The following is a 26,005-nucleotide window of genomic DNA, read 5'->3' on the forward strand; positions in this document are numbered from 1 at the left end:
TTTTTCCCAGCTGCCCATGGCCACCCATGGACCAGTCGACATGCACTTCCTCCCTTCTGAGCCCATTAAAAAAACCCAGACTCAGCCAAACTCAGAGAGCTGTCAGGACTACCAGCTGCAAAAACGAGCTACCCATTTTGGGTCTCTTTGACTGTTGGGATGATCTGCCTGCAGAAAACAGCTACCCACTGCAGTCTCTTCTCCACTGATTGCTGTGAGCTGGGTACTTGTTGGGACAACCTGCCTGCTGAAAGGAGCTACCCACTTCGGGTCTCCTGCGAACTGTCCTGTGCACAATGAAGCTGCTCTCCGCCTTCCTCACCCTCCAGTTGTCCACATACCTCATTCTTCCTGGATGCGGGACAAGACCTTGGGACCCACCAAATGGGCAGGACTGAAAGAGCTGTAACACAAACAGGACTTAAACATGCCCCCCAGCTCACCAATTTGCAGCTGATGAGAAGGAGACAAGAGCTGCAGCCCTCTGGGGAGCCCAGACCTAAGGGCTCCTGGAGCCAGGGCTGTGGCACCCTCTTTGGTGCTCTGCAGTTCCTCATGTCTCCAAGCTTCCAGGCACTGTTGTGTTCCCCTTGTCCAGATGCAGGTGCCCACAGTGGGAGCCACATGTGGTAGATCTGGTCCAGCCACAGCCTATCAGTGAGCCAGCACCTGTGCTGGCAGCTGGAGCTGCCCACCCCTCTGCAGCAGCCAGCATGCCTGGCTGTGCGCAGTGGCCGGACCCGTGCTCACTCATCCGCATACCCCTTGCCGCTCCATGCCTGGCTCACCCTTGGCAGGTGTGGAATTCAGGCCAGTAGTGCAAGCTGAGTGCAGCCTGCCAGGCAGAGTGGGCGGAAGGAGCCCAGCGAGCCCCAGCAGTACTCAGACAGAAGGCCCCGCCAGCTACAGAGGTTTCCAGCTGGTGAAGTAACACCCCAAAGATCTCATAACAAATGTTTACAAAGTGAGCAAACACTGCTGTCTTATTCTAGAGAGAGAGAAAGCAGAATGACATTGGCAAACATGGGAGACTCTTAGAAGGTCCTGATACAAATCCTGAAAAAAAACTTTACGATTGTGAAAAGCTAATTTCAAAGTCTGATTAAATATTTTAGCTTCTTAATTTCACTTAGTAAATAACTACTTCCAAAAATGTAATAATGTAGGTAAATGAGCATCCCATAACAAAGGATCCATTAAAAGACAGTTTTTAAGAAAAATTTCCTGCTTTTTATTACTTTTTATCCAAAAAGAAGAAAAGGAAAAGGAAAGAAAATACCCTTGGTACAATTTTTATTTCTTTGTTGCTTTTGTTCTCTCCACTCAGTTTATTTTCTTTTTGAGTCCAGGTATTTAATTTCATCAAGCCGAATGGTTGCATCATTATAAAAGATTTTGATTTCAAATAATGCTGGATTTGGCGGAACCAGTGATTCTAAACAGGCATAACAATGCATCAGGACTTCTCAGAGAAACACAATGGAATAATAAAATATAATTCATAAATATAAAATTTATAATATTAGTAATTTTGTTGAAAATACTTACTGAGCCAAGTTCTCCTTGGTGCCAAAGTCACTCCCCAACAGTAAACATAACAGTTCCAAAAAGTGGAGTTCCAGTAGCCTGAGAAAGTTAACACTGTTCTTGAAGGATTAACTGAAATCCAAAGAAAACACAAACCCATAAGTGTAGAGAGTTTCATTAAACTGAAATTAAGAGCAGTACTTTGAGAGACTGGTACAGAGAAAGCCAGGTTAAAAAGTGTCTTTTCAGTTGAAAAGAATAACCATTCAAAAACTATTCAAGGTCATTTAAATACAAATATTACATTAAGTCTATTTGACCACAGTTTTTGGAAGGCTTAAGACTTCTGGGGATTTTTTTAAAACACAATATGCAAACATTTTAATGCATATATGTATTTTCCCCTCAGACTCTTAAAGCAAGCTAAATTTCCACCCAGATATGTAAATATGCATATACAAAATGCCTTCAAGTTACTCTCTTTCTTGGCTCAGAATCCTGTGTATATTATGTATAATGTTAATGTAGTTAATTACAAACCTGTGGTCAGGATGCAAACCCACCCCCATGACCTCAGGGACCTTATTCTATCTGTTACAAACTCTTTCTCCAATACCTTCAACATCTCTATTTACCCAGGCAGACTGGCACCCTTAATTGTTTCTTCTCTGTGGGCAACAGAAGCTTTATAGGAAAAGCGGTGGCTACGTTCTCAATACATAAGCAACTTCAGGATCTACCTCCTAGGGTTCGCTTTAAGGCGTTTCATGACAGCTTTATTTACTCTTGTTTGTTTTGTTTCCTATCGCCTCCAATTCAGGGTCTCCCTTTAGATACATGACAGTTGAAAACTCCACCTGCCTTTTAGTTCTCTCGCCTCTCAGAGGACTCTTTCCTTTGTTCTGCAGCCCAGAGGCCAGTCTCACCCTCACTCTGCTGACTGTTTTCTGGGTCTTGGGCTCACCTCAGGGCCTGGCCGGTCCATGGCCCCGCTTTACTATTTATCCACATATGGAGTTAGCAGAAACCGAATCTTTTCTTACAGCTTTTAAATATGTTTCAATCTGTCTCATCTAAAAAAATCTTTCATTACTTAAGTTCCTACTGTAGGTTCAATCCCGCTATCTCCTTCTCTTTTTAATCAAGCTCCTTGAAAATATAGCCTGAACTTCAGTCTCCATCTCACGACCCCCAGAACATCGGCTTCTGTTCCCAGCAGCACAAAGAGCTTGCTCTTGCTAAGGATGCCATTGGCCACATAGCTCCAGGGGATACTCTTGTAAATTTATTTCAAACTCACTGTGGCCTGAGACACTATAGATCATTCCCTCTTTCTTGGAATTCTCTCTGATGATATGTGTGGCACTTCGTTCTTCTGGCTTCCTGGAAAAAAATAATTACATTAAGTACAAATGAAAAATATCTCAAACATTCATAAAAGTATGAAGATTGTAATATCAAACTTCTTAATAGTACTACACATTGAGTACAAAGCAGCAAAAACTGCAGACATGTGCTACACGTTGGTCTTCAATATCTACTTGTTTCACTTTACCGGAAAGGTGCTGGCTGAGTGGGCCAGGAGTTATTCCAAGGTGGTTGTGATTCTTGAGGACAGGCAAGATAGTCTGGGGCCCAGACCAGATCTACAGCCTGTACCAGAAAAATTGTATCAAAGCCTAATTCTTCACCTGGAAGGTCAGCTCTCCAAAGCTGAGATTCTCCTACAGTTGAAGCAGGTATGGTAGCCTGAAGTTTCCTAATAGAAGAAGAAAAATAAAATGAAGGAAGAAGTGAAAAATAGGACAGACTCAATTCTTTGTCTCCACTGTAATTTTCAGAGTGGTTGATGTGAGGCGCAGTGCTGAAGGCTGGCTGGAGGGAACGAGGTGCTTTCAATGATATGCCGGCTTTTCTGAGTGGAAGCATAAGTGTCAGATCTGCTTTACCCTCCCGCTGAAGTTTCTTTCAGTTCAACAGGTATTCCTCGAATGTCCACTATATGCCAGGCATTCTGATGGGCAATAGGGTCACAAAGACAAGGAAGGCACAACCTGTATCCTCAAGGAGCATCAGTTTGGTGAACACTTGATTTCATCAGGTGATAATCAGAGAGGCTCCTCTCCAGTGAAACATCAGGATCCCTAACTCATCTGGTGGATTCTCTCCATTCTTCTCTGCTGAATTCACCAACCCAATTACACTCCTCAGTGCCCTGACAATCCTATTTGTACCTATGCTTCTGAGCTTTCCTAATGATACCTTGAATAAAGATTTTATTACTATCCTCAGTTTGTTAAAGGAAATTTCATTTCCTGTGAATTTATTATTATGGGTATCAATGTACTGCCTGCATTAGTCTTTAAGAGATGCCGTTTCTGTTGGATAAAACATTGGCAGAGTCTTTTGGCTCATCCCATGTTATCCACATTTCTGTTCCTTTTGTAAGTATTCCTATTGCTTTGGGATTTTAGTTGTTAAGAGGATAGTCAAATAGAATCAAAACAATTATGCAATAATGTGCATGCCAAGGTTTCCTGGCATCACTTACCAGAAATCTACAGTGTTACAGTGTATTGCCCAAATATTTTATTTACATTCAACTTGTCCCAAGGTATTGCTAAGAATAGAAATGAATATATAGCCTGTTTGCTCAGAGTATTAAGCCACATAGCCAAATTTGGATACGTTAATGTTGTATCTGTATCTCCCTCATGAATAGAGAATATGGAATTGAAAAATGACTAGCATGGAGGACAGAATGACTCAGAAATCTAAGAATAGCCAAATCATGTGAAAAGACCCAAAGGCTGCTTCAAAATGAACTGCATCTGCCTGACTCACAAAACTGGCAACTTACACTATTTAGATCTATGCAAAATAGCATTTCACCAGCATTTTATCTGCATATTTAATTTTGCTCTGGGCTAGTACGGATTTACCTTCTATCTGTGAGATAATGTACAGGTTCAAAGGTGTACTCTAACTCAGAAAATAATCGAATTTGTTTTGCTTCTATCAGATTATAAAGTCATAACTTGGAGTCTTCAAAGTTGTTTTAGGAATAGATTTGAAAATACACTTTGGTTGAACCAAATGCTCCTCAGAAGTCTAGGAGACACTGGCCACCAAAGCACTGAGAAAGGAAGATAAAAGCCTCTGTCACTATGGGAGGTCCAGTGTTGCCCTAAATAAGCACTTTATCCAGGATTCTGGGAATAATCAAACCTTCTAAATAGAGTGTCCCCTCTGCTTTAGGATCATTAGCTGCTTTATTGGAATCTAATTGGGAAGAGAACCAATATTAGTGTGAGGAGACACACTCTTTACTACGCTCATCACCACACTCACCACCGATATACCATCAAGGAAAGAATGCAAGAGGCGGTCACTAAAGCTGAATGTCCTGTGTTAGCCACTGTGTCAGTTACCCTCATTACCATCACACTGTGCCCTCTGGAATTCCCACCATTTGATCAGCAAACAAGCCTATATCCCGAATCTCTCCCCTGAAAGTCCTTGAAGCCCCTTGCCTTTGTTAAATTCTGGATCTCGTCTATGGGCACAGCCTCCCTGCAGCCCTCTCAGGTGAAGGTTGCTTTCCTCTCAAAGTACTAAAGGCATCCTTGCATCCACCATAGGCATCTTTGCAAACACCATTGCTGTCTCCACACCATTATTTCATCTGTAAATCCCCTGCTTCTTCTAGTTTCACGCCAACTTGAAAAAATACCCAACTCCTTTATCCCGGCTGTTATCTACTGGTCTCCCATTTATCACCCCTCATTTATTGAAGATGTTAACTTCCGGTTAGCTCTCATCATGCACAATGACTCCAGCATCAATACAGATGACCCACTCAGCAGTCTGGCTTCTCAGTTTCTTCACCTTCTCACTCCAATAGTTCCCTTCCGGTCCACTTTGGCCAGTTTCTTCAAAGAGCTCATTCTTCACTTGTTTACGCAAAAATGCCCATCCCTAAAACCTTGATCACAGATGTTCCCTTCTTTCACCACTACCATTTAGCTTTCTACCCATATGTCTTAGGTGCATCACCCTTTGATGTCAATGAGCCAATCTACCATTTTTTGCAGTTACCTTCAGCCCCCTCCACGCTTCAACTTCCTCCTTCTCTATCTTAGACGATGTGGTCCTTCTTTATGAATTCTCGTTCACAATTATTTTTAACTCCCTTTTGCCACTTTTCCCTTATGTACCAGCTTACTAAAACTCTAATCCAGTATGGATTAAACCATTTATGTTCTCCTTGCCAGTGAATATTGCACAGAAAAATTACATGACCAAATTGACTTTTTATTTTACTTCTTTTTTTCTTCTTTTGTATTTGTAATAATGTTAAGGAGTGCAAATGCAGTTTTGTTATGTAAACTTATTTTGTAGTGGTGAAGTCTGGCCTTTTATTATAATCATTACTTGAATAATGGAGATTATAGCCATTAAGTAATTTCTTATCCCTCACTCTGCTCCCACTCTCCCACCCTTCTGAGTCTCCAGTGTCCATTATTCCATTCTGTTGTCCATGTATACACACTATTTAGCTCCCACTTATAAGTGAGAACATGCAGTATTTGACTTTCTGTTTCTGAGTTTTTCATTAAGATACTGGCCTTCAGTTCGTCCGTGTTGCGCAAAAGACGTGACTTCATTCTTACGGCTCAATTGTATTTCATTATACAAAACAGACACACACACACACACCACACCACATTTTCTTTATCCAGTCATCCATAGATGGATGCTTAGGTTGATTCCATATCTTTGCTATTGTGAATAGTGCTGCAGTAAGACTGTTTTTATTTTAAGGGAATTTTCTTTTAAAAAGTCAAATTCAATAACAAGTTGATTGTTCAATAACAAGAGCAATCTGTTGTGTTTTTCTAATAGGCTTGGTTTTCTATCCCAAGATGATTATTTCACACCTGTTTTGTCTCCTCAAACTTCATCCTAACATATTCTTGGTTATCCTTTCAGCTGAAGACTTCGCCTTATTTGTCAATAGAGAAAGTAAGAATGGCCAGTGGGAAATTCTTCCACTCTTCACCACTGCTTCTACATACAAATAAGATTCTAAAGAAAATGACCTCAATTAGATGGCAGTATAGCAGTTTTTGGTTGAGCCTCCCCAACGCTCATTCCCTAATGGAAACATCAGTTTGAATAAGCATCCATGCAGACTGTACCTTCATGAGAGCTACGGATTCCAGGTGAGAGATTATATCACCTCAATTGAACACAGAAACAAGAAAAGAAACACTGAAGATAGTAGGGGACACAATTTCACATTACCCACGTCACCCCCTCCTCCGAGCCCACGTAGTGCAGCTCAGAGAGACATACCCTTCTTATGGGGAAAAAAGAGTGAAATGAGTACCCAACTTCACCACCAACCCCAGAACCAGACCCAGAAAATCCTGACACCGAGCCAGCCCCTGCAGATACAAGCTCCAGGCCCACCTGCCCACTGACCCAGACACTGGGCCAGCCTGCCCAAGAACTCCAAATGCAAGCTTGCTCATGGGCCCTGCCAGCTAACCTACCTCGAATCTCTAGATGAGCTGACAGATGAAGGGCTCTTCCTGCCAAAGCCAGTCTGTAAAGATTGGCAAAGGTGTCTACTTCTCCCAGTGCACAAACACCTAAAGCCAAGCCACAGAAACATGGAACATCATCACTGACTCTTCCTTTTCTCAGGACATGCCACCATTTCATGAATTTAAAACATCTGTCTATTCTTTCACTAAAATATGTCTTAAATCCGTGCACTTCTCTTCATTTTCATTGCCAACAGGATAGCCTAAGTCACTAACATCTCTTCTCTAGATTTCTCTATGAGCCTCTTAACTGAGCTACCTATTCAGAACAACCCCACGGGCATGAGACCTGTGCAGTCACCCAGGCCCTGTACTTAAAACAGCCCTGAGTTTTGTTTAATGCTCTGCTGTTGTTGTCTTGAATTTTTAATAATTTTTGATCAAGGGGAGCACATTTTCATTTTGCACTAGAACTCACAAATTATGTAACATGTCCTGTTCCCATTTGTAGTCTTGTTTCTTCTTATCTACTCTATGCTAGAAGTCAGGGTAATATTTTAGTAATGTTAATCGTGACACTTCCCTGCATAAAACATACTGATGGCTTTCCATTGCATTTGTTTTTATTTTTTTATTTTTCCGTAAGCTACTGGGGTATTGGGATACAGGTAGTACTTGGTTACACAAGTAAGTTCTTCAGTAGTGATTTGTGAGATTTTGGTGCATCCAACACCCGAGCAGTATACACTGCACCATATTTGTAGTCTTTATCCCTCATCCCCCTCGCACTCTTCCCTAAGCCAATGTCTAGAAAGGTTTCTCCAATGTTCTCTTCTAGAAATTTTATAGTTTCAAGTCTTAGGTTTAAGTCCTTAATCCATCTTGAGTTGATTTTTGTATAAGGTGAGAGATGAGGATCCAGTTTCATTCTCCTACATGTGGCTTGTCAATTATCCCAGCACCATTTGGTGAAAAGGGTGTCCTTTCCCCACTTTATGCTTTTGTTTGCTTTATTGAAGATCAGTTGTCTGTAAGTATTTGGGTTTATTTCTGAGTTCTCTATTCTGTTCCATTGATCTATGTGCCTCTTTTTATATCAGTACCATGCTGTTTTGGTGACTATGGCCTTATAGTATAGTTTTGAGAGGTGACAGTGTGCTGGCAGCCCTCACAGCCCTTGCTGGCTCTCGGCGCCTCCTTGGCCTTGGCGCCCACTCTGGTGGTGCTTGAAGAGAACTTCAGCCTGCCGCTGCACTGTGGGAGCCCCTTTCTGGGCTGGCCAAGGCCGGAGCCGGCTCCCTCAGCTTGCAGGGAGGTGTGGAGGGAGAGGCGTGGGTGGGAACCAGGGCTGTGCGGCGCTTGCAGGCCAGCATTGAGTTCCGGGTGGGCGTGGGCTCGGCGGGCCCCACACTCAGTGCGGCCGGTGGGCAGTGAGGGGCTTAGCACCTGCGCCAGCAGCTGCTGTGCTTGATTTCTCGCCGGGCCTTAGCTGCCTCCCTGCGGGGCAGGGCTCGGGACCTGCAGCCTGCCATGCCTGAGCCTCCTGACCACCGGCCACCATGGGCTTCTGCACGACCCGAGCCTCCCCAACGAGCGCAACTCCCTGCTCCACGGCCCCCATTCCCATCAACTGTCCAAGGGTGGGGGAGTGCGGGCACACAGCTTGGGACTGGCAGGCAGGTCCACCTGCGGCCCCGGTGCAAGATCCACTGGGTGAAGCCAGCTGGTCTCCTGAGTCTAGTGGGGACTTGGAGAATCTTTATGTCTAGCTAAGGGATTGTAAATACACCAATCAGCACTCTGTATCTAGCTCAAGGTTTGTAAACACACCAATCAGCACCCTGTGTCTAGCTCAGGGTTTGTGAATGCACCAATCGCCGCTCTGGATCTAGTTAATCTGGTGGGGACTTGGAGAACCTTTATGTCTAGCTAAAGGATTATGAATGCACCAATCGGCACTCTGTATCTAGCTCAAGGGTTGTAAATGCACCAGTCAGCACTCTGTGTCTAGCTCAGGGTTTGTAAATACACCAATCGACACTCTGTATCTAGCTGATCTAATGGGGACGTGGAGAACTTTTGTGTCTAGCTCAGGGATTGTAAACACACCAATCAACACCCTGTCAAAACGGACCAATCAGCTCTCTGTAAAACAGACCAATCGGCTCTCTGTAAAATGGACCAATCAGCAGGATGTGGGTGGGGCCAGATAAGAGAATAAAAGCAGGCTGCCCAAGCCAGCAGTGGCAACTGGCTGAGGTCCCCTTCCACAATGTGGAAGCTTTGTTCTTTCACTCTTTGCAATAAATCTTGCTACTGCTCACTCTTTGGGTCCACACTGCATTTATGAGCTGTAACACTCACCACTAAGGTCTGCAGCTTCACTCCTGAAGGCAGCAAGACCACGAACCCACCAGGAGGAACGAACAACTCCAGATGCACCACCTTGAGGATCCACTTCCTTCAGAGGGTCTGTGGGTTCTCTTGGGATTGCTGGTTTGTTCTTGCAGTCAATCTGGAGCTAAAATTCACAATGCAAGCCTCTGCATGCTGCTCTGTCCAGAGCTGCAATCTAGTCCTGCCTCCCATCCACCGTGATTCCTTAATCTCTTTCCATTGCGTTTGAATAAATTTCTCACTCTTATGATCTGCAAAGACCTGTCTGGTCAGGCAGCAACCCTCTCTTTCCAGCCTCATCACCCTCACTCACTAAAGTTTCAGGCACACTGGCATCTTTCAGCTTATTGTACATGGTGGTTTCCTTTCTGCCTCAGATCTTTTGCACATGCTGTTTCCTCTCTTTAAAACACCCATTCACATAAAACTTCCATCTCATCCCTCAAGACTCAGCTTAAATAATAGCGTTTAATTTGTCAGGTATGCTAATTGCCCTAACACCACGAAAATCTCAGAGGTTTATCACACACACAAAAAAGTTTATTTCACAGTCATACACAGTTCAATTAGCTCAGCTCAGGTTTGCAGGGACAGACTTCCTAGTGGGGATGCAGGGCCCAGGCTCTTCTAATGAAGTGGCTCCATCACTTTCCAAGCCCTCAGATTCCTGGACTGTATCTGCTGTATGCAGCAGGGATATGAGGGAAAAACGTATGGAGGATCATAGGAGAGAGGTAGCACCAGGGATTGAAGGGGAGTTTGTCAGTTTTGCCCACACTCTGTTGGCCCCATTTAATTGTACAGGAGGTTCAGAAATGGTGCTTAGCTGTGAGCTCTGAGACCAAGGAAATGGGTTTCAATGCATACGACTATGTGACCTCTGCCACTTAAGGAGATAACATCCCTTACTATGATGTGCATACTCACCATCCTGTATATCCCTTACTATCCTGTGTAAACTCATCTTCCAGTACATCCCTTGGTATCCTGTGCATAATCACCATCCTGTACACCCCTTACTATCCTGTGGAAACCCACCATCCTGTACATCCCTTACTATCCTGTGCAAACTCACCATCCTACACATCCCTTACTATCCTGTGCAAACCTACCTTTCTGTATATCCCTTACTATGCTGTGCATACCCACCATCCTGTACATCCTTTACTATCCTGTGCAAACTCACCATCCTGTACATCCCTTACTATCCTGTGAAAACCTATCTTCCTGTACATCTCCCTTACCATCCTGTGCAAACCCACCTTCCTGTATGTCCCTTACTATCCTCTGCAAACTCACCAACCTCTACTTACTATCTTGTGCATACTCACTATCTGGTACATCCCTTACTATCCTGTTCAAACTTACCAACCTGTACATCCCTTAATATCGTGTGAGAACTCATGTTCCTCTACATCCCTTAGTACCCTGTGCAAACCCACCTTCCTGTACATCCTTTAGTATCCTGTGCAAACTCACCATCCTGTACACCCCTTACTATCCTGTGCAAACCCACCATCCTGTGCATCCCTTATCCTGTGCAAACCCACCATCCTGTGCATCCCTTACTATCCTGTGCAAATCCACCATCCTGTGTATCCCTTACTATCGTGTGCAAACCCACCATCCTGTGCATCCCTTACTATCGTGTGCAAACCCACCATCCTGTGCATCCCTTACTATCCTGTGCAAACCCACCATCCTGCGTATCCCTTACTAGCGTGTGCAAACCCACTATCCTGTGCATCCCTTACTATCCTGTGCAAACCCACCAACCTGTGTATCCCTTACTATCCTGTGCAAACCCACCATCCTGTGCATCCCTTACTATCCTGTGCAAACCCACCTTCCTGTGTATCCCTTACTATCCTGTGCAAACTCACCAACCTGTACTTCCCTTACCATCCTGGGCAAACTCACCAATCTGTACATCCCTTACTATCCTCTGCAAACTCACCAACCCGTACACCCTTTACTATCCTGTGCATACTCACCTTCCTGTACATTCCTTAGTAGCCTGTGCACATGTAGTCTCTAGGCCACATCGCTTACTTGGGGAGATTACTTGCACTTTTGAAGACAGTGCATAATAATATTTAGAGGCACATGTTCTGGAATTTGATGTCAAACTCCAAGATCATCACTTATTAACTATGTAATCGTGAGCAACCTACACAACCTCAGCCCTAATTTTTTTCTTGTTAAAAAGTGTAAAAATAGAATCCATATCACAGAACCATTATGAGAAGACATGAGATAATATATGAAATATGCTTAGTACTATGCTTAATTTTTTTTGCTTTTTCTTTTGTTGGATTGATTTTAGACTCGGGGATACATAAGCACGTTTGTTACATAGATATATTCCATAATGTTTGGGATTGGGATTCTGTTGTACCCATCACCCAAATAGTAAACATAGTAACCAACAGGTAGTTTTGCGACCCTTTCTCTCCACCATCCCTGCCTCTTTGGGAGTCCCCAGTGTCTACTGTTTCCATCTCTATGTCAGTGTGTACCCATTGTTTAGCTCCCACTTATAACTGGGCAGTATTTTATTTTCTGTTTCTGTGTTGATTAACTTAGTATAATGGCCTCTAGCTGCATCCATGTTGCTGCAAAGGACGTGATTTTTATGGCTATTCCATGGTGTATATGTACTACATTTCTTTGTCCAGTCAACCATTCACCAGCATCTAGGTTGATTCCATGACTTTACTATTTTGAATAGTGCTGCAATGAACATTTGAGTGTAGGTGTCTTTTTTTTTGGAGGGGGGCGGGGGATGGGGTCTTGCTCTGTTGCCCAGGCTGGAGTGCTGTGGTGCGATCTCGGATCACTGCAGCCTCCTCCTCCTGGGTTCAAGCGATTCTCCTGCCTCAGCCTTCTGAGTAGCTGGGATTACAGACGCGCATCACCATGCCCAGCTAATTTTTGTATTTTTAGTAGAGAGGGGATTTCACCATGTTGGTCAGGCTCGTCTCAAACTCCTGATTTCGTGATCTGCCCACCTTGGCCTCCCAAAGAGCTGCGATTTACAGGTGTGATCCACCGCGACCAGCTGAGTGTAGGTGTCTTTTCGATAGAACAATTCATTTTGCTTTGGGTAGATAACCAGAAATGGGATTGCTGAGTCAAATGGTAGATCTATTTTTAGTTCTTTGAGAAATTCCCAAACTGCTTTCCACAGGGACTAAACTAATTTACATTCCCAGAAACAGTGTATAAGCATTCCCTTTTCTTCACATCCTTACCAACATCTGTTAATTTGTGGCATTTTAGTAATAGCCATTCTGACTGGTGTCAGATGATATCTCATGGTAATTTTGATTTGCATTTCTTTGATGATTAGTGATGTTGAGAATTTTTTCATGTTTGTTGGCTGTTTGTATATCTTCTTTTGAAGAAGTGTCTGTTCATGTTCTTTGCCCCCTTTTTAGGGAGGTTATTTGTTTTTGTTGTTGTTGTTGATTTGTTTATGTTCCTTGTAGCTTCTGGATATTTGACCTTCGTCAGATACATATTTGCAAATATTTTCTCCCATTCTTTAGGTTGTCTGTTTAGTCTGTTGATAGTTTCTTTGGCTGTGCAGAAGCTCTTCAGTTTAATTAGGTCTCAATTGTCAATTTTTATACTTTTGAGGTCTTAGTCATAAATTCCTTGCTTAGGCCAATGTCCAGAAGAGTTTTTCCTGTTTTTTTTTTCTAGGATTTTTATATTCTGAGGTCTTACATGTAAGCCTTTAATCTACCTTGAGTTAATTTTTGTATACGGTGAGAAGTAGGGGTCCAGTTTCATTCTGCATATGACTAGCCAGCTTTCCCAGCACCATTTATTAAACAGGATATCCTTCCCCATTGTTTATTTTTGTAGACTTTGTCAGAGATCTTAATGTAGACACCTTTATTAATATTCAGCACTATATACCCACTGCCTGGCCTAGTATTAATATATTACACAAGCAAGCACTGAACGCATATTGGTTAAATAAATGAAAAATAATAAGTAAAAAACTTTCCCTCATAGCTAGGACTCCAGTAAAGACAAGAGTTATCTACTGGAACCCTCAGTTTACTAAGGACCTTAGTTGCTGGTGCTTAGCTCTCAGAAGGCTCTAATCTTTTAGGTGGTCTTAGACATGGCAATAACAGGCAAGCCCTAATGTCATTCAATTATTTAAAAACTGTCTGGCAATGTGTGTAAACTTAAACAAAATCAACATGTCTCTTTTTCTTCCCTTAAAATTGTAAAGGCACTTCTCCATTTACATCATTTGATTTTCATGTTTTTAAAATCAGAAATTTTTCACACATGAGGAGAGCACTGAGATTTCTTTTAAAGCAAGAATAATGAGGAGAGGAATAAATTATTGATTAAAATTAACATAAAACTTGAAACTTAGCATTACCATATCATTTTAAGATAGTTTGAAAAGTTAATCATAAAAGTAAATATGTGTTTTAGAAAATTTCAAATGCTATAGAATAATGCAAAGTACAAAAGAAGATATTGTCCTCCACTATTGAACCCCAAAGCTCAGTCTCCAAAAAGCAGTGTTTACAATTTTTCATGCTTGTTCTCAGAAAATGGCTATGTACATATAAGCCTAATAAGGTTTTTTTATTTTTGTTGCCAAAAGAAAAAATGAAAACATGTATACAAATTTTTCTGCAACTTGCTTTTTTGTTAACAATTTAGCTTTGATAGTTTTCTTCAGTGACTCATTTCTCATTCGTTTTACTGACTGCATGACATTCTATTAATAAATATACTATTATTTATTAACCAGTCTCTTATTGCTAGATATATAAGTTGCTTATTCATTTGCTATTTCACATGACAATGTAATTGGAATATTTGAATATACTTTGTAGAATTACGGGAATATTTCTGTGTAATAAGTTATTAGAAGGGAAATCTCTGGGAATATATGGTATGATAAATTCTTAGAAGTGAAATCTCTGAGTCAAATAATATATGCCTTTAATTCTGAGTAATTTTGGCAAACTGCTCTCTAAAAACTTGAATTATTTTATTTAATTTTTAAGTGTTTGAGCATCATAATACATTCTTGTTTAGTTTTTTAAAAAATCTAGACTAAAAAAACTCTTTTATATGTTTTTTGACTGTTAGTATTTCTTTCCCTTTTTGGTGAAATATCTGTTCATAGATTTTTTTTACCATTTTATGGATGATGGTTAATTTTTTCAGTTTTGTATATATTAAGTAAAATTAGCTTTTTGTTCATCATATGTGCTGTACATAACTGTTCCCATTTTGTCATTTTGCTTTGACTTTGTTTATAATTTTTACAATTGAACAGTTTACAATTTTTCATAGTCAACACATCCATCTTTTCCTTTCCTGATTATTTCATGATGCATAGTAATGATTTTTACACTTATAAATAATATTCTATGCACTTTTTTGGTGATTTTCAAATTTTCCTTAAATCTTGGATCTACTTGAAATTTGTTTTGGTATAATAAATGAGAAAAGTTACAAACTTATTATTATATTTTGAAATTTTAAATAGGAAATTGCTTCATCTTTTGCTAACTTTTCTTCATTGTCTTAGTTCACACAGGCTGCTGTAACAAAATACTGTACATTGGAGATTGTGTGTGTGTATAGCTATATATATGCTTCTCTGGAGAACCCTGACTAAAATGCTGTTATTTTGAAATATAGCCAAATGTACATCTATTAGTTCCATTTAATTAATTCCATTATTTTGATCCACTGTATTCTTATTTCATTTCCCTGTCATGTGAGGTGAGTTATAAATCTCCTACTATTATTGTTTCTATAGATTGCAGCTTTGAATTGTTTGTTATTCTTTTTTTTTTTTTTTTTTTTTTTGAGACGGAGTCTCACTCTGTCGCCCAGGCTGGAGTGCAGTGGCGCAATCTTGGCTCACTGCAAGCTCCGCCTCCCAGGTTCATGCCATTCTCCTGCCTCAGCCTCTCCGAGTAGCTGGGACTACAGGTGCCCGCCACCACGCGTGGCTAATTTTTTGTATTTTTAGTAGAGACAGGGTTTCACCGTGGTCTCGATCTCCTGACCTCATGATCCGCCTGCCTCGGCCTCCCAAAGTGCTGGGATTACAAGCATGAGCCACCGCGCCCGGCCTGAATTGTTTGTTATTCTATATATTGCTACTTTGAATTGTTTGATGCTGTTTTCTCTGGAATGCAAAGATTCATAATAGGGCATGATGGAGCATCTTGAATTAAACCAAAGCCTCTGCTAAACACAACTAGATAGCCAAGCAATAGAATAAGCCTGTGGCCATCAGACTGCTGCCAAGGGCAAACAGGACATGAAAGTTCGAGGTCTTGGGAAGGACTAATGGCTTGGGGAGCCAAGTGGACAATTCACAGCTGAGTGTTGTTGTTGTTGTTGTTGTTTTGTTTTGTTTTCCCCCTTAGTGCACTTGTCAGTTTTGTGCATAGAGCAAGAGGCTGAAGATTCAGGGAAAAGGCCAAGAAGCTGCCCCTGCTAAAGAGGCAGAAAGACCATCAGAACATCAGGCCATCTCATGAGGTTGGACAGACAAAATTTAGAGGCTTGAGGGGATGGGATTCTAGTGAGAAATTGGGGGACGGCAAACAACATCCAGTACTTTGCTGGGTTTCCTTGATGATGTTGGTTGAATTCTACAGCTATGTGGGGAAAGGAATCTAAGAAGCCAAGCAAAATGCTTTTGGAAAACAAGGAGTTCTTAGCAGTCTCACAGTGCTTAGGAAACAGACTTTAAGTTCTAGACACATAAAGGGATGGAACCTAGGAAGCATCCTGGACCTCAATCAGAACACCTTGGGAATCACATCCTAGAAGCGGATATGAAAGAAATCTAGATAGAGCCTTAACACGACTTCAATTTGGTCTTCAATTTAGTTTCTGACTGGATTAAGAGGATCAGGCCCTCCTTCTGCTCTTTGGAGATGATAATATGATCAATATTTTATAATTTTTCATATATGATGTTAGACATTGAATAAAAAACCTACCAGCTGTTATAAACCTAATGTTTGTATTCTTCAAATTTTGTATGTTGAAATCTTAACCCTCAATGTCATAGAATAAGAATGTGGGGCTTTTAGGTGATGATTAGGTCATGATGATGGAATTAGGATCCTTATAAGGGGATGAAGAGCCTAGAGCCACTTCTCCCCTCCATGTGAGTATACAGTGTGGACACAACCATTTGCATACCAAGAGCTGGCACTTACCAAGAACCCAACCATGCTGGAACCCTAACCTTGGATGTCCACCCTCCAGAACTGTAAGAAATAAATGCTTGTTGTTTAAACTACCCAGTCTATGGTAGTTTCTTATAACAGCCTAAACAGACTAAGAACCAGGCATACCAAAACACAAGACTATATGACCTAACACCACACCACGAGAATAAAACAGTCGATAAAAAGAGATCCACAGGTGATCCAGATATTAGGATTATTCAATAAGGACATTAAATCATTATAACTAATACACTCAAGAAAACAAATAGAAAGATGAAAAATAGATGAAAAGATAGAGAATTTTACCAGAGAATTTAAATCTCAATAAAAAAGTCACAGGGCAAAAACATGGCAACAATACACACTCAGGACTACTAGAGGGGGGAGGTGAGGAGTGGGACAAGAGTTGAAAAAGTAACTGTTGGGTACTATGCTCGCCACTTGGGTGGTGAGATCATTCATACCCCAACCTCAGCATCATGCAGTATACTTAGGTAACAAACTTGCACGTGTACCCCAAGAGTCTAAAATAAAAGTTGAAAAACAATAAAAAATGAATAAAATGAGTAAAGAATTTCACATGGAAATTCTAGAAATGAAAAACAAAATAACACACTTGATGAAGGGACATGATCACAGATGAGACAGAGTAGAATCGTGACTTTGTGAACTGAAATACAGATTAACATAAAATATTTTAGACTAAAGCTCAGAAGGATAAATGATTTTAAAAATGCAAAAATATATACAAGAAAAGTAATCCAAATGTCAGACACATGTTATTGGAATACCAGAGGAGAGGAGAGAGAATCAAGCAAAAGCTGTATTTGAAGAGAAAATGATTGATGAAAGCCATCAAGCCACAGATTTGAGAAGCTCGTTGCACTCTCAGGATGAATACGAGTGAGATGAAACCTAGACATATCATGGCAAAACTCCTCAGAGCCAAAAACAAAGAGAAAATTTGAAAGCACTCAGAGGTAGGGGGTTGGGGAGACACATTACTACAAGGAGCAACAATAAAACTAATTGAATTTTCAACAGAAATGATGAAAGCCAGAAGGTAATGAAATACCATCTTTGAAGTATTATCGATGAAATGCCATCTTTACGTCTTTAAATTAGTTCTCGAAAGAACTAATTTAAAAATAGGAATAGAAAGCTGGTAGGTTTTAACTCAACTATATCAGCAATAAAACTGAATAAAAATAAATGAGAGACTGCTACACTATGAAAAATAAAAACAAGAGCAAAAAAAAATTACAAGCACAGACCCCTAATAAAAATAGGAAACAGATTGAAAGCGAAAGGCCAGAAAAAGATATGTCATGCAAATATTAAGCAAAGAATGGTGGTGTGGCTATATTAATAAAATTTTAAGACTTTACATCAAAAGGCATGACTAGAAATCAAGAGAGATGATTTTTAATTATTCTTGATGATAAAGAAATCAACCCAGTATAAAACATAACCATGCTAAAAAATCTATTATTTGTAACTAATAGAACTTTTATTTGTAACTAATAAAAATGATTGAAATTACAGGAAGACAAAAGAGACAGGATGAAAAGGAAAAACAAACTCATAACTAGTTTAATATTGGTCTCTGTGTCATTATAGAGCAAGCAGACAAAAAACTAGTAAGGATATAAAAGATCTGAAACATGTCTACAGTGCAGACACACTGTGTGATCCCCCTATGTGGTAAATTTCACTAATTATTCCATACCATTCCAAAGTGATGTGTATTTGTTAATTTTTGAGTACCTTATTCTTTATATATCAGTTAGGTCATATAAAGTGCACTGTACTAAAAAACTAACAAAATCTACCATCCAGTAAAGGTTACCAAAATTCACTGTATGAAGGACTATCAATTGAGGTATAATTTACATCTAATAAAATGCATCCATTTTGCATGCACAGTTTGATGAGTTTTGACAAATGAATACACTCATGTTGCCACCACCACAATCAAGATTTAGAAAATTTCCATAATTTACATCAAACAACTAACTCCCAGGCAACCACTGACACGCTCTATGCTTATTAGGCAGTATAGCATAGTGGATAAAAATAAATCTATGGAGTCAGACTGCCTCAATTCAAATCTTAGTCCCACCACAACTAGCTGTGTGCCAGCCAAGATGTCATTTAACCTTTCTATGTCTCAATTTCCTTTTCTGTAAAATGGATATCATAATAATAGTAACTTCCTTTAAGGTTGTTAGGAGGATTAAATAAGTTAATGTACACAAGTGCTTATAATTGTGCCTAGCACATATTAAGTGACATATAGGCTTTAGCTGTGTTCCTAGGGTAAAGACGTCCATTGCCCACAGGAACTTTGCTTAGAGACCTATTGTTAGATGAAGAAGGCAATAATGATAGCATGGTTCATTATTTCCTCTGTACAGAATTTTAACAGAAAATTTATTTATGAAAGCAACTTCAATTGCTAAGCATATTATAAGATTCAACTGAAGGTAGGAGTTGCAATTCTACTTCCTTTACAAAGGCAAAAAAATGTATATTTATTGGAGAATCAGGGTTATTAAGAGCACCTGTTTATTCAGAAGAGCAAAAAAGTAGTTTGCATTGCTTAGCACATTCTGTAACAAGCAAGCAAACAAGAAAACTCTAACTTTTTTCTATTGTTCTAATTAAATTATGTACCTGTTAAGTGATAACAACGGTAATATTATCTACTTCCAATTCTCACTCTTCATACTTATGAGCAAAAAAGTAAGCATCATTAATAAGACAGGATAGTCTTAAATGTCATTTTCATAATTAATGCCCTGGACAAGTAGATTAAATAATTCAAGGGGAAAATTATCTCAAGTCATTTCTTGTGAGTAGAAACTATGCAATCAAAAGACATTTTTAAATCAAATGCATATTTAGAACAAATTCAAGTATAATGTGATTATTTTATAAAAAGTAAATTAAGAGATTGGTGGATTATTTTGCTTTTAACTAGTTTCTCTCTAACAACTATAGTACCAATTACAATTAATTATATAAATTATGTCTAAATAAAGTACATAAATATCTTCTGACAGTTTTATATTCAACTTCCATGGTTCAGGAAAGGAATCTAAATTTATAATCAAGATAAACTAGGAACTGAATTAAACATCTTGATATAAGTAGGAGAAAATCTGTAATTAGCATGACGTACAAAGAACCAACAGCAACCGATTATTGCTTTAATTGAATATTTCAATCTGAAAGTTGTTTTTTTAAAGATCACTATCAATGGCAAACTTTTAAAATGTCAACATTTAAATTTATATTTAGAACATTGCTACATGTACACAATAAGAAAATATGTGAAATAAAAATGGAAAGAAATAAATCACCAGATTTTTAAAGTAAACAATATTTAGACCCAGATCTCATAAAATTGACCATTTTACTTATAGTTTTACTTGGTATTACATACCTTAACTACCCTTGCAGTAAGGCAATGGTCACTATAGAAGAATATATATCAATGATCATCTTTATTCCAGAAATTACACTAAAGAAAATTTAAAAGACAAATTAACCAACCACAATGTATAGGCTTTATGTGGCCCTTTTTCAAATAAACAAACTGGAGAAAAATGGAAAATGTGAATACTAACTGGACACTTGACAATACCGGCAAATTAATGTTATTTTTAAGGTTTGATAATAGAATTACGGGTTTCCTTATTTTTTACAAATTCATAAAGAAATACCCAAAAAAAAGCCAGTATGATGTCAGGAACTCAACCTAATGGGAGCAAGAATGAGGTAAGTAATTGACAATAAGAACAAAATAATCAGTCATGTCCTATTGACAACAGGGAAGTTCACATTTAGTACATGGTAGTTCACTATACAATTCTCTCCTTTTGTATATGTTTGAGATTCTTCATAACACAGTTTTTAAAAGATGTTCTAATTGTTGTTAAAAACGCACTCTTATTTCACGAAAACAAAGAAAGAATAAAGATATATGAGGTTAAGTATGTGGGAATATTTGCCTTCTTCATAGAGAGCTCTTGAGTATTTAATTCATTCTATGTGAAATAAAACATGATCTATAGGTTAAGACTTCTTTATCTCAAAAGGTTACATTGAAAAAAATTAAGATCATGGCAGGAGTTTATTATATATCCTTTCTCTATCTTTCTGGTTTCTCCAAAAACTGTAATAATATCTATGGTCCTGCAATTTGCAATTTCATAAAGATATTGTCTAAAATAAAAGGCAGAGAAGAGAGAAAAAAATAGTAAACACTCAAAGTATTAATATTATTTTTGTAACCACAGTGGTGTTAGCTGTTGCTGTTGTTGTTGTTATTCTCCATTTTCTCATATTGGCACCAGTTGGTAATTTTTTCTTTAAAGTTTTATACCTGGTTATTAAAAAGTATTGCTTTCTACTGGATTGTGTCCAGTTAACCTAATGAAACTAAATGTCATATGCTTTAGTGTGTAAACATCATTGTCAGAGTATAAAAACTTACCTTAAGAAGAATGCAAGGGATGACATCTGAGAAGCTTGTTAGCTGTTCTGTGATGTTTGAGGTAATCATAACAGGAATACATGTGTTCCCAATCTCCTGATAATCATGCCGACAAGTTTCAAGACACTATTGCCTACTTTGTACCTCGAAAATTTGAGAAATTATTTTTCTTTTACTATGGGATCCCCGATTCCATTTCGAATATTTCACAATTGCTATCTCAGATCCAGTCAGATTTTTGCATCTGAAATTAGCAAATTTTGCAAATTTTTTTTGCAGATTTTGCAAAGAAACTGGTACACTCATTTCCCTTCAAACACTTTGATGTCGTATGAGAGATAGTTGCATCTTGCCACAGTTTATCATAGTAAATTCAAGCTGTGACTGTATTGACATAAAACACAAACATCCAGATGAAAAGTGAAAAATTCAATGAATCATTTGAATATTTCTGTACAAGACTCAAGTAGTTGAAAATAATACAGTTCAATTACATATATTTTCAAATATGAAATCCGAACTCAAGAAATAAAATTCTGATATTTTTGTCGTGATCTATATAAAGACAGACAATAGCAATAAAATAACTGAAATACTGACCAACTTTTATACGAAAGGATTTAAATGGTTATGAATATCATGCAGACAAAAACCATAGATCATTTTTAAGAAATTACATTTTTCTACTGCTTTTATTTTTGAAAGAATTAGCTAAAAACTACTTCTTTTAAAAAATATTTTAAAACTAATATTTCTGTATAATATGTGAGGATAAGGATCACTTATTTAATGATAATAAGCTCCTGAGTTGCCAAAGATTCTTAATGTTAAATGCAATAAAGACTACAGTTGCTGGACATTATTTAAAAGCCTCATATAATTGCTTTAGTCATGTTAATAGCAAATGCTTCCAGAGTGTTTTGCCAATAGAAGTCAATAATCACAGAAGAGGCGACAGGGAATATAAATTATAGTTTATCGGTTCTGGTCCTTTATAATATATTCTCTAAAAGTCAATACAGTTTTCTAATTCAGAAGGCAGTAGTTTAGTTTCTAGTGATTAAGTAACCATTTAGAAGAGGTTAGTTGCGGCAAAAAAGCAAAACTTCACAAATCCCAAAATGCAAAGAAGTCTGGGAACCTTCACAGCTTCAGATGTTCATCATTAAATGTCACAATAACATGACATTCATTTTCTTAAGTGGTTTATTAGCCTCACCTATTTGTAATATTTACTATTTAATGGCAAGGGAGAATTGTCAACAATTGGCTCCTGGAGAGTGGCCAATTGACAACATTAAAGTAATGTTCACCTCAGCAAACTTCCTAATGCTAGGTAAGTAACAAAAATGAGTGAGAAATTGACATTGTTGCTATGAGGTATTCGCAGGACACCATCAGAAGCAGGGTGGCCAGAAGGCTTTCTTTGAGTTACCTAAACACAGCTTCAAACTGTGTTTGAAGCACAGGAAAACCGGCATCTGCTGAGAAAGCTCAGCCACATGCCTATCTGAACTCAAGTAATAGAAAATGGGTTTTCTCCTTGTGATCAAAGAAAACATACAGAGAGATAAAATGGTTGCATTTTATGAATTTACCATAAGGAATAATAAATGACAATTGCATCTGGAATCCAAATATCCAAAAATGACAGAATGCCAGGACAGGTGCATTTATCTTCTCATCCATATACACAAAGTATATGCGTGTGTTATTTAGAGAGTCAGACAGATCTGAGTTTGAATTTTAGCTTTACCATTTGCAAACTGTTACAAATTAATCTTTCTAGTCCCAGTTTTATAACTGGAAAATGAGAATAATAATTGTGTTGATCCATTGTTGTAAAAATTAAGTAAGATAATGTGTGTTAAAATAGTATCACTGTTCCTGAAAGTGCTCAATAATTACTATTGTTCATATTATTGTAGTCATTCATATGTAGAGTTTCCAGATTTAGAAAAAAAAAAACGGAATTCCCAGTTAAATTTGAATCTCAGGTAAACAATGAATACTTTTTTAGAATAAGTATGTCTCATACAATATTTGAAACATACTTATTCTAAAAATTGAATTATTATCTGAAATTCAAATTTAAGTAAAGATCCTGCTTTTTATCTGGCAACCTTATTTACACATAAATGTGCTCAAGAAAATTCATTTATTTATCATTTAGCTAAGAATGTAATGATAAAGACTAAGATACCTAAGTCAGTCAAACAAAATGTACACATTAAAATTCATGGTCATTGCTAAAGGAAAGGCTCCCTATACCTTCACTCAGTATCTATGAACCTTAACTTCAGATCTCAAGAATTTATTTTCTGAGTAAGAGATGCTAGTTTTGGAGAATTGTGCTTACAAAAAATATAAAAGTATACTTGCTGTGGGAAAATTCCAGGCTCCAAAAGGAGGGTTAGCACAAACTAGTGGCTACAAGAAGTGCTCCCAGTCAAGCCTGTCTTTCCTGAACCCCTGGGCTTTGTCTTCTGATTTTCTCCTGTCAGCCTGCAAAGCCAGACGGAGCCATGGACTTTGGCATTCCCACTGTTATCTCTTGTGCTACCCCAATATCTGGCCACAGTCACGTCTCTGATTCTGTTTCAAATCCACAGACTGAGCGTTGGAACAGTGACCATGTTTTCTCAGCATTTCTACCCCTGTTTTGTTCCTGGCTTGACTTTGTACTCCCGTCTCTGTGCCAATACCCTGCACACGTCCCTTTTGCAGTGTTACCAATACAGAAACTGTTTTCTAAGCCCAAACAGATTAGACTCTACAAATTATTAAAGAGCCAGATATAACAGGAACACTGATAGCAGTGAGAAAATAGGGTTAGCCACCTGACAGCAGTGATATGCTATAATAATAATGACTGACATCGGTCAAGAACTTACTATGGCCAGTTGCAGTGTTAGACACTTAACTACTTTACCGCTTTCATCCTCTTCAAAGTAGGCAATGTTACATCCATTTTAAAGATGAAGAAAATGAGATCACAATGATAGTATGTGTCAGAGCTAGAATTGAATACACCTCTCTAACTCTATGAACCACATCTCTTTGACCAAGAAAGGCTTCCTGCTCAGTAAAAGGGGGCATAGAAAAGAAAAAAATTAACTGTCATGAACCCAAAAAAGCACTGTAGTCTTGTGTCACTAAATACAGGTAGAAACGCTTACCATTTGTTTTTTTGTTTGTTTGTTTTATTTTTAAGTTCTGGGATACATGTGCAGAGTGTACAGGTTTGTTACATAGGTATACATGTGCTATGGTGGTTTGCTAAACCAATCAACCTGTCATCTAGGTTTTAAGCCCCACATGCATTAGGTATTTATCCTAAAGCTCTCCCTCCCCTTGCCCCCCACCCCCAACAGGCCCCAGTGTGTGATGTTCCCCTCCCCGTGTCCTTGGGTTCTCACTGTTAAACTCCCACTTATGAGTGAGAACATGCAGTGTTTGGTTTTCTGTTCCTGTGTTAATTTGCTAAGGATGATGGTTTCCAGCTTCATCCGTGTCCCTGCAAAGAACACGAACTCATTCTTTTTTATGGCTGCATAGTATTCCATGGTGTATATGTGCCACATATTCTTTATCCAGTCTATCATTGATGGATACTTGTGTTGGTTCCATGTCTTTGGAGTGCTGCAATAAACATACGTGTGCATGTGTCTTCACAGAATGATTTATAATCCTTTGGGTATATATCCAGTAATGAGATTGCTGGGTCAAATGGTATTTCTGGTTCTAGATCCTTGAGGAATCACCACACTGTCTTCCACAATACCATTTGTATTTATATTCACTGGCCTAGATAATACATATGTATGCAGTGGTCCTAGACTACAATACTACATATATACAAATGGGGCCAGATGGCCCACTCTATTATGATGCAGGTCAATTCAACATTAAAGTTTAGAATACAGAATTATCACAAAGACTTAAATTATTCAGAGAGATAATATAGTAAGGTAATGAAACAAGTTTGGGGGTGACAGGGTCAGAAGGACCTGCATTTCAATCCTGGCTTCACCTCTTCCTTCTAGTTATGAGAACTGGACCACGTTTTTGGCTTCTTTAGGCCACAGGTTCTTTTGTGAAATGAGGGTGACATACCTACTCCATAGGTTGACTGTGAGGATGAAATGTGAGTACAGTTAGTGTGTTTAGTTCAGTGACAGACATATAAACACTGAAAAATGTAGTTTAACAGAACACAAGGAAATATGCAATCTATTTTAGATTTTTGTCCAAAATGGGAGGAGGGGGAGGGGAGAGGGAGAGGGAGAGGGAGAGGGAAAGGGAGAGAAGGAAGGAAGGAAGGAGGGAAGGAGGGAAGGGAGGAAGGGAGCAAGGAAGGAAGGAAGGGAGCAAGGAAGGAAGGATGGGAGCAAGGAAGGAAGGAAGGAAGGAGGGAGGGAGGGACAGACGGACGGATGGAAAGAGAGAGAAAGAAAGAGGATCAATCCCAATCCCTCAGTCAAATGAAAGTCAGTTATCCTCAGGGTTCCCAATAGCAAAGCTGTGTTTGTGTGTCTGTCTGTCTGTCTATCTATCCTCTATCATCTATCTGTTTCTTTGTATTCACTCACAGAACTATTTAAACTCTATCCTTTCAACAGATTTCAGATCCTGAAGAATTCTTCCTTATTGCTCTAAGGCTTTGGTCTTTCTAGCATCTGAGGAACTGCAGTGTACGTGTGAGCACCCCAGCCCTAGAATTAGCACTAACCTTCTATACATTTTACATACTCTACTCTCTCTAGATATGGTCTGTATAT

The 26,005-nt window shown here is 38.9% G+C and overlaps 1 protein-coding gene across 2 annotated transcripts; it reads right to left on the reverse strand.

The window, feature by feature from the left end:
* Window positions 1-696: 696 nt before the first annotated feature.
* LOC129483284 (uncharacterized) lies at window positions 697-21,362 on the reverse strand. 2 transcript variants are annotated; one of them, XM_055280446.2, is made up of 6 exons: window positions 21,225-21,362; window positions 20,452-20,486; window positions 3,083-3,286; window positions 2,828-2,910; window positions 1,549-1,659; window positions 697-988 (listed from the first exon to the last, which is right to left on the reverse strand). In XM_055280446.2, exons 1-6 carry the CDS (start codon window positions 21,291-21,293, stop codon window positions 984-986), a joined length of 507 nt encoding a protein of 168 aa, XP_055136421.1. In that variant the 5' UTR covers window positions 21,294-21,362; the 3' UTR covers window positions 697-983. The 2 variants fall into 2 exon arrangements, with proteins under 2 accessions (XP_055136421.1, XP_055136420.1); XM_055280445.1 differs by lacking the exon at window positions 697-988 and adding an exon at window positions 1,286-1,435.
* Window positions 21,363-26,005: the final 4,643 nt, after the last annotated feature.

The sequence above is a fragment of the Symphalangus syndactylus genome, chromosome 5, assembly GCF_028878055.3.
Source record: "Symphalangus syndactylus isolate Jambi chromosome 5, NHGRI_mSymSyn1-v2.1_pri, whole genome shotgun sequence".
NCBI lineage: Eukaryota > Metazoa > Chordata > Mammalia > Primates > Hylobatidae > Symphalangus > Symphalangus syndactylus.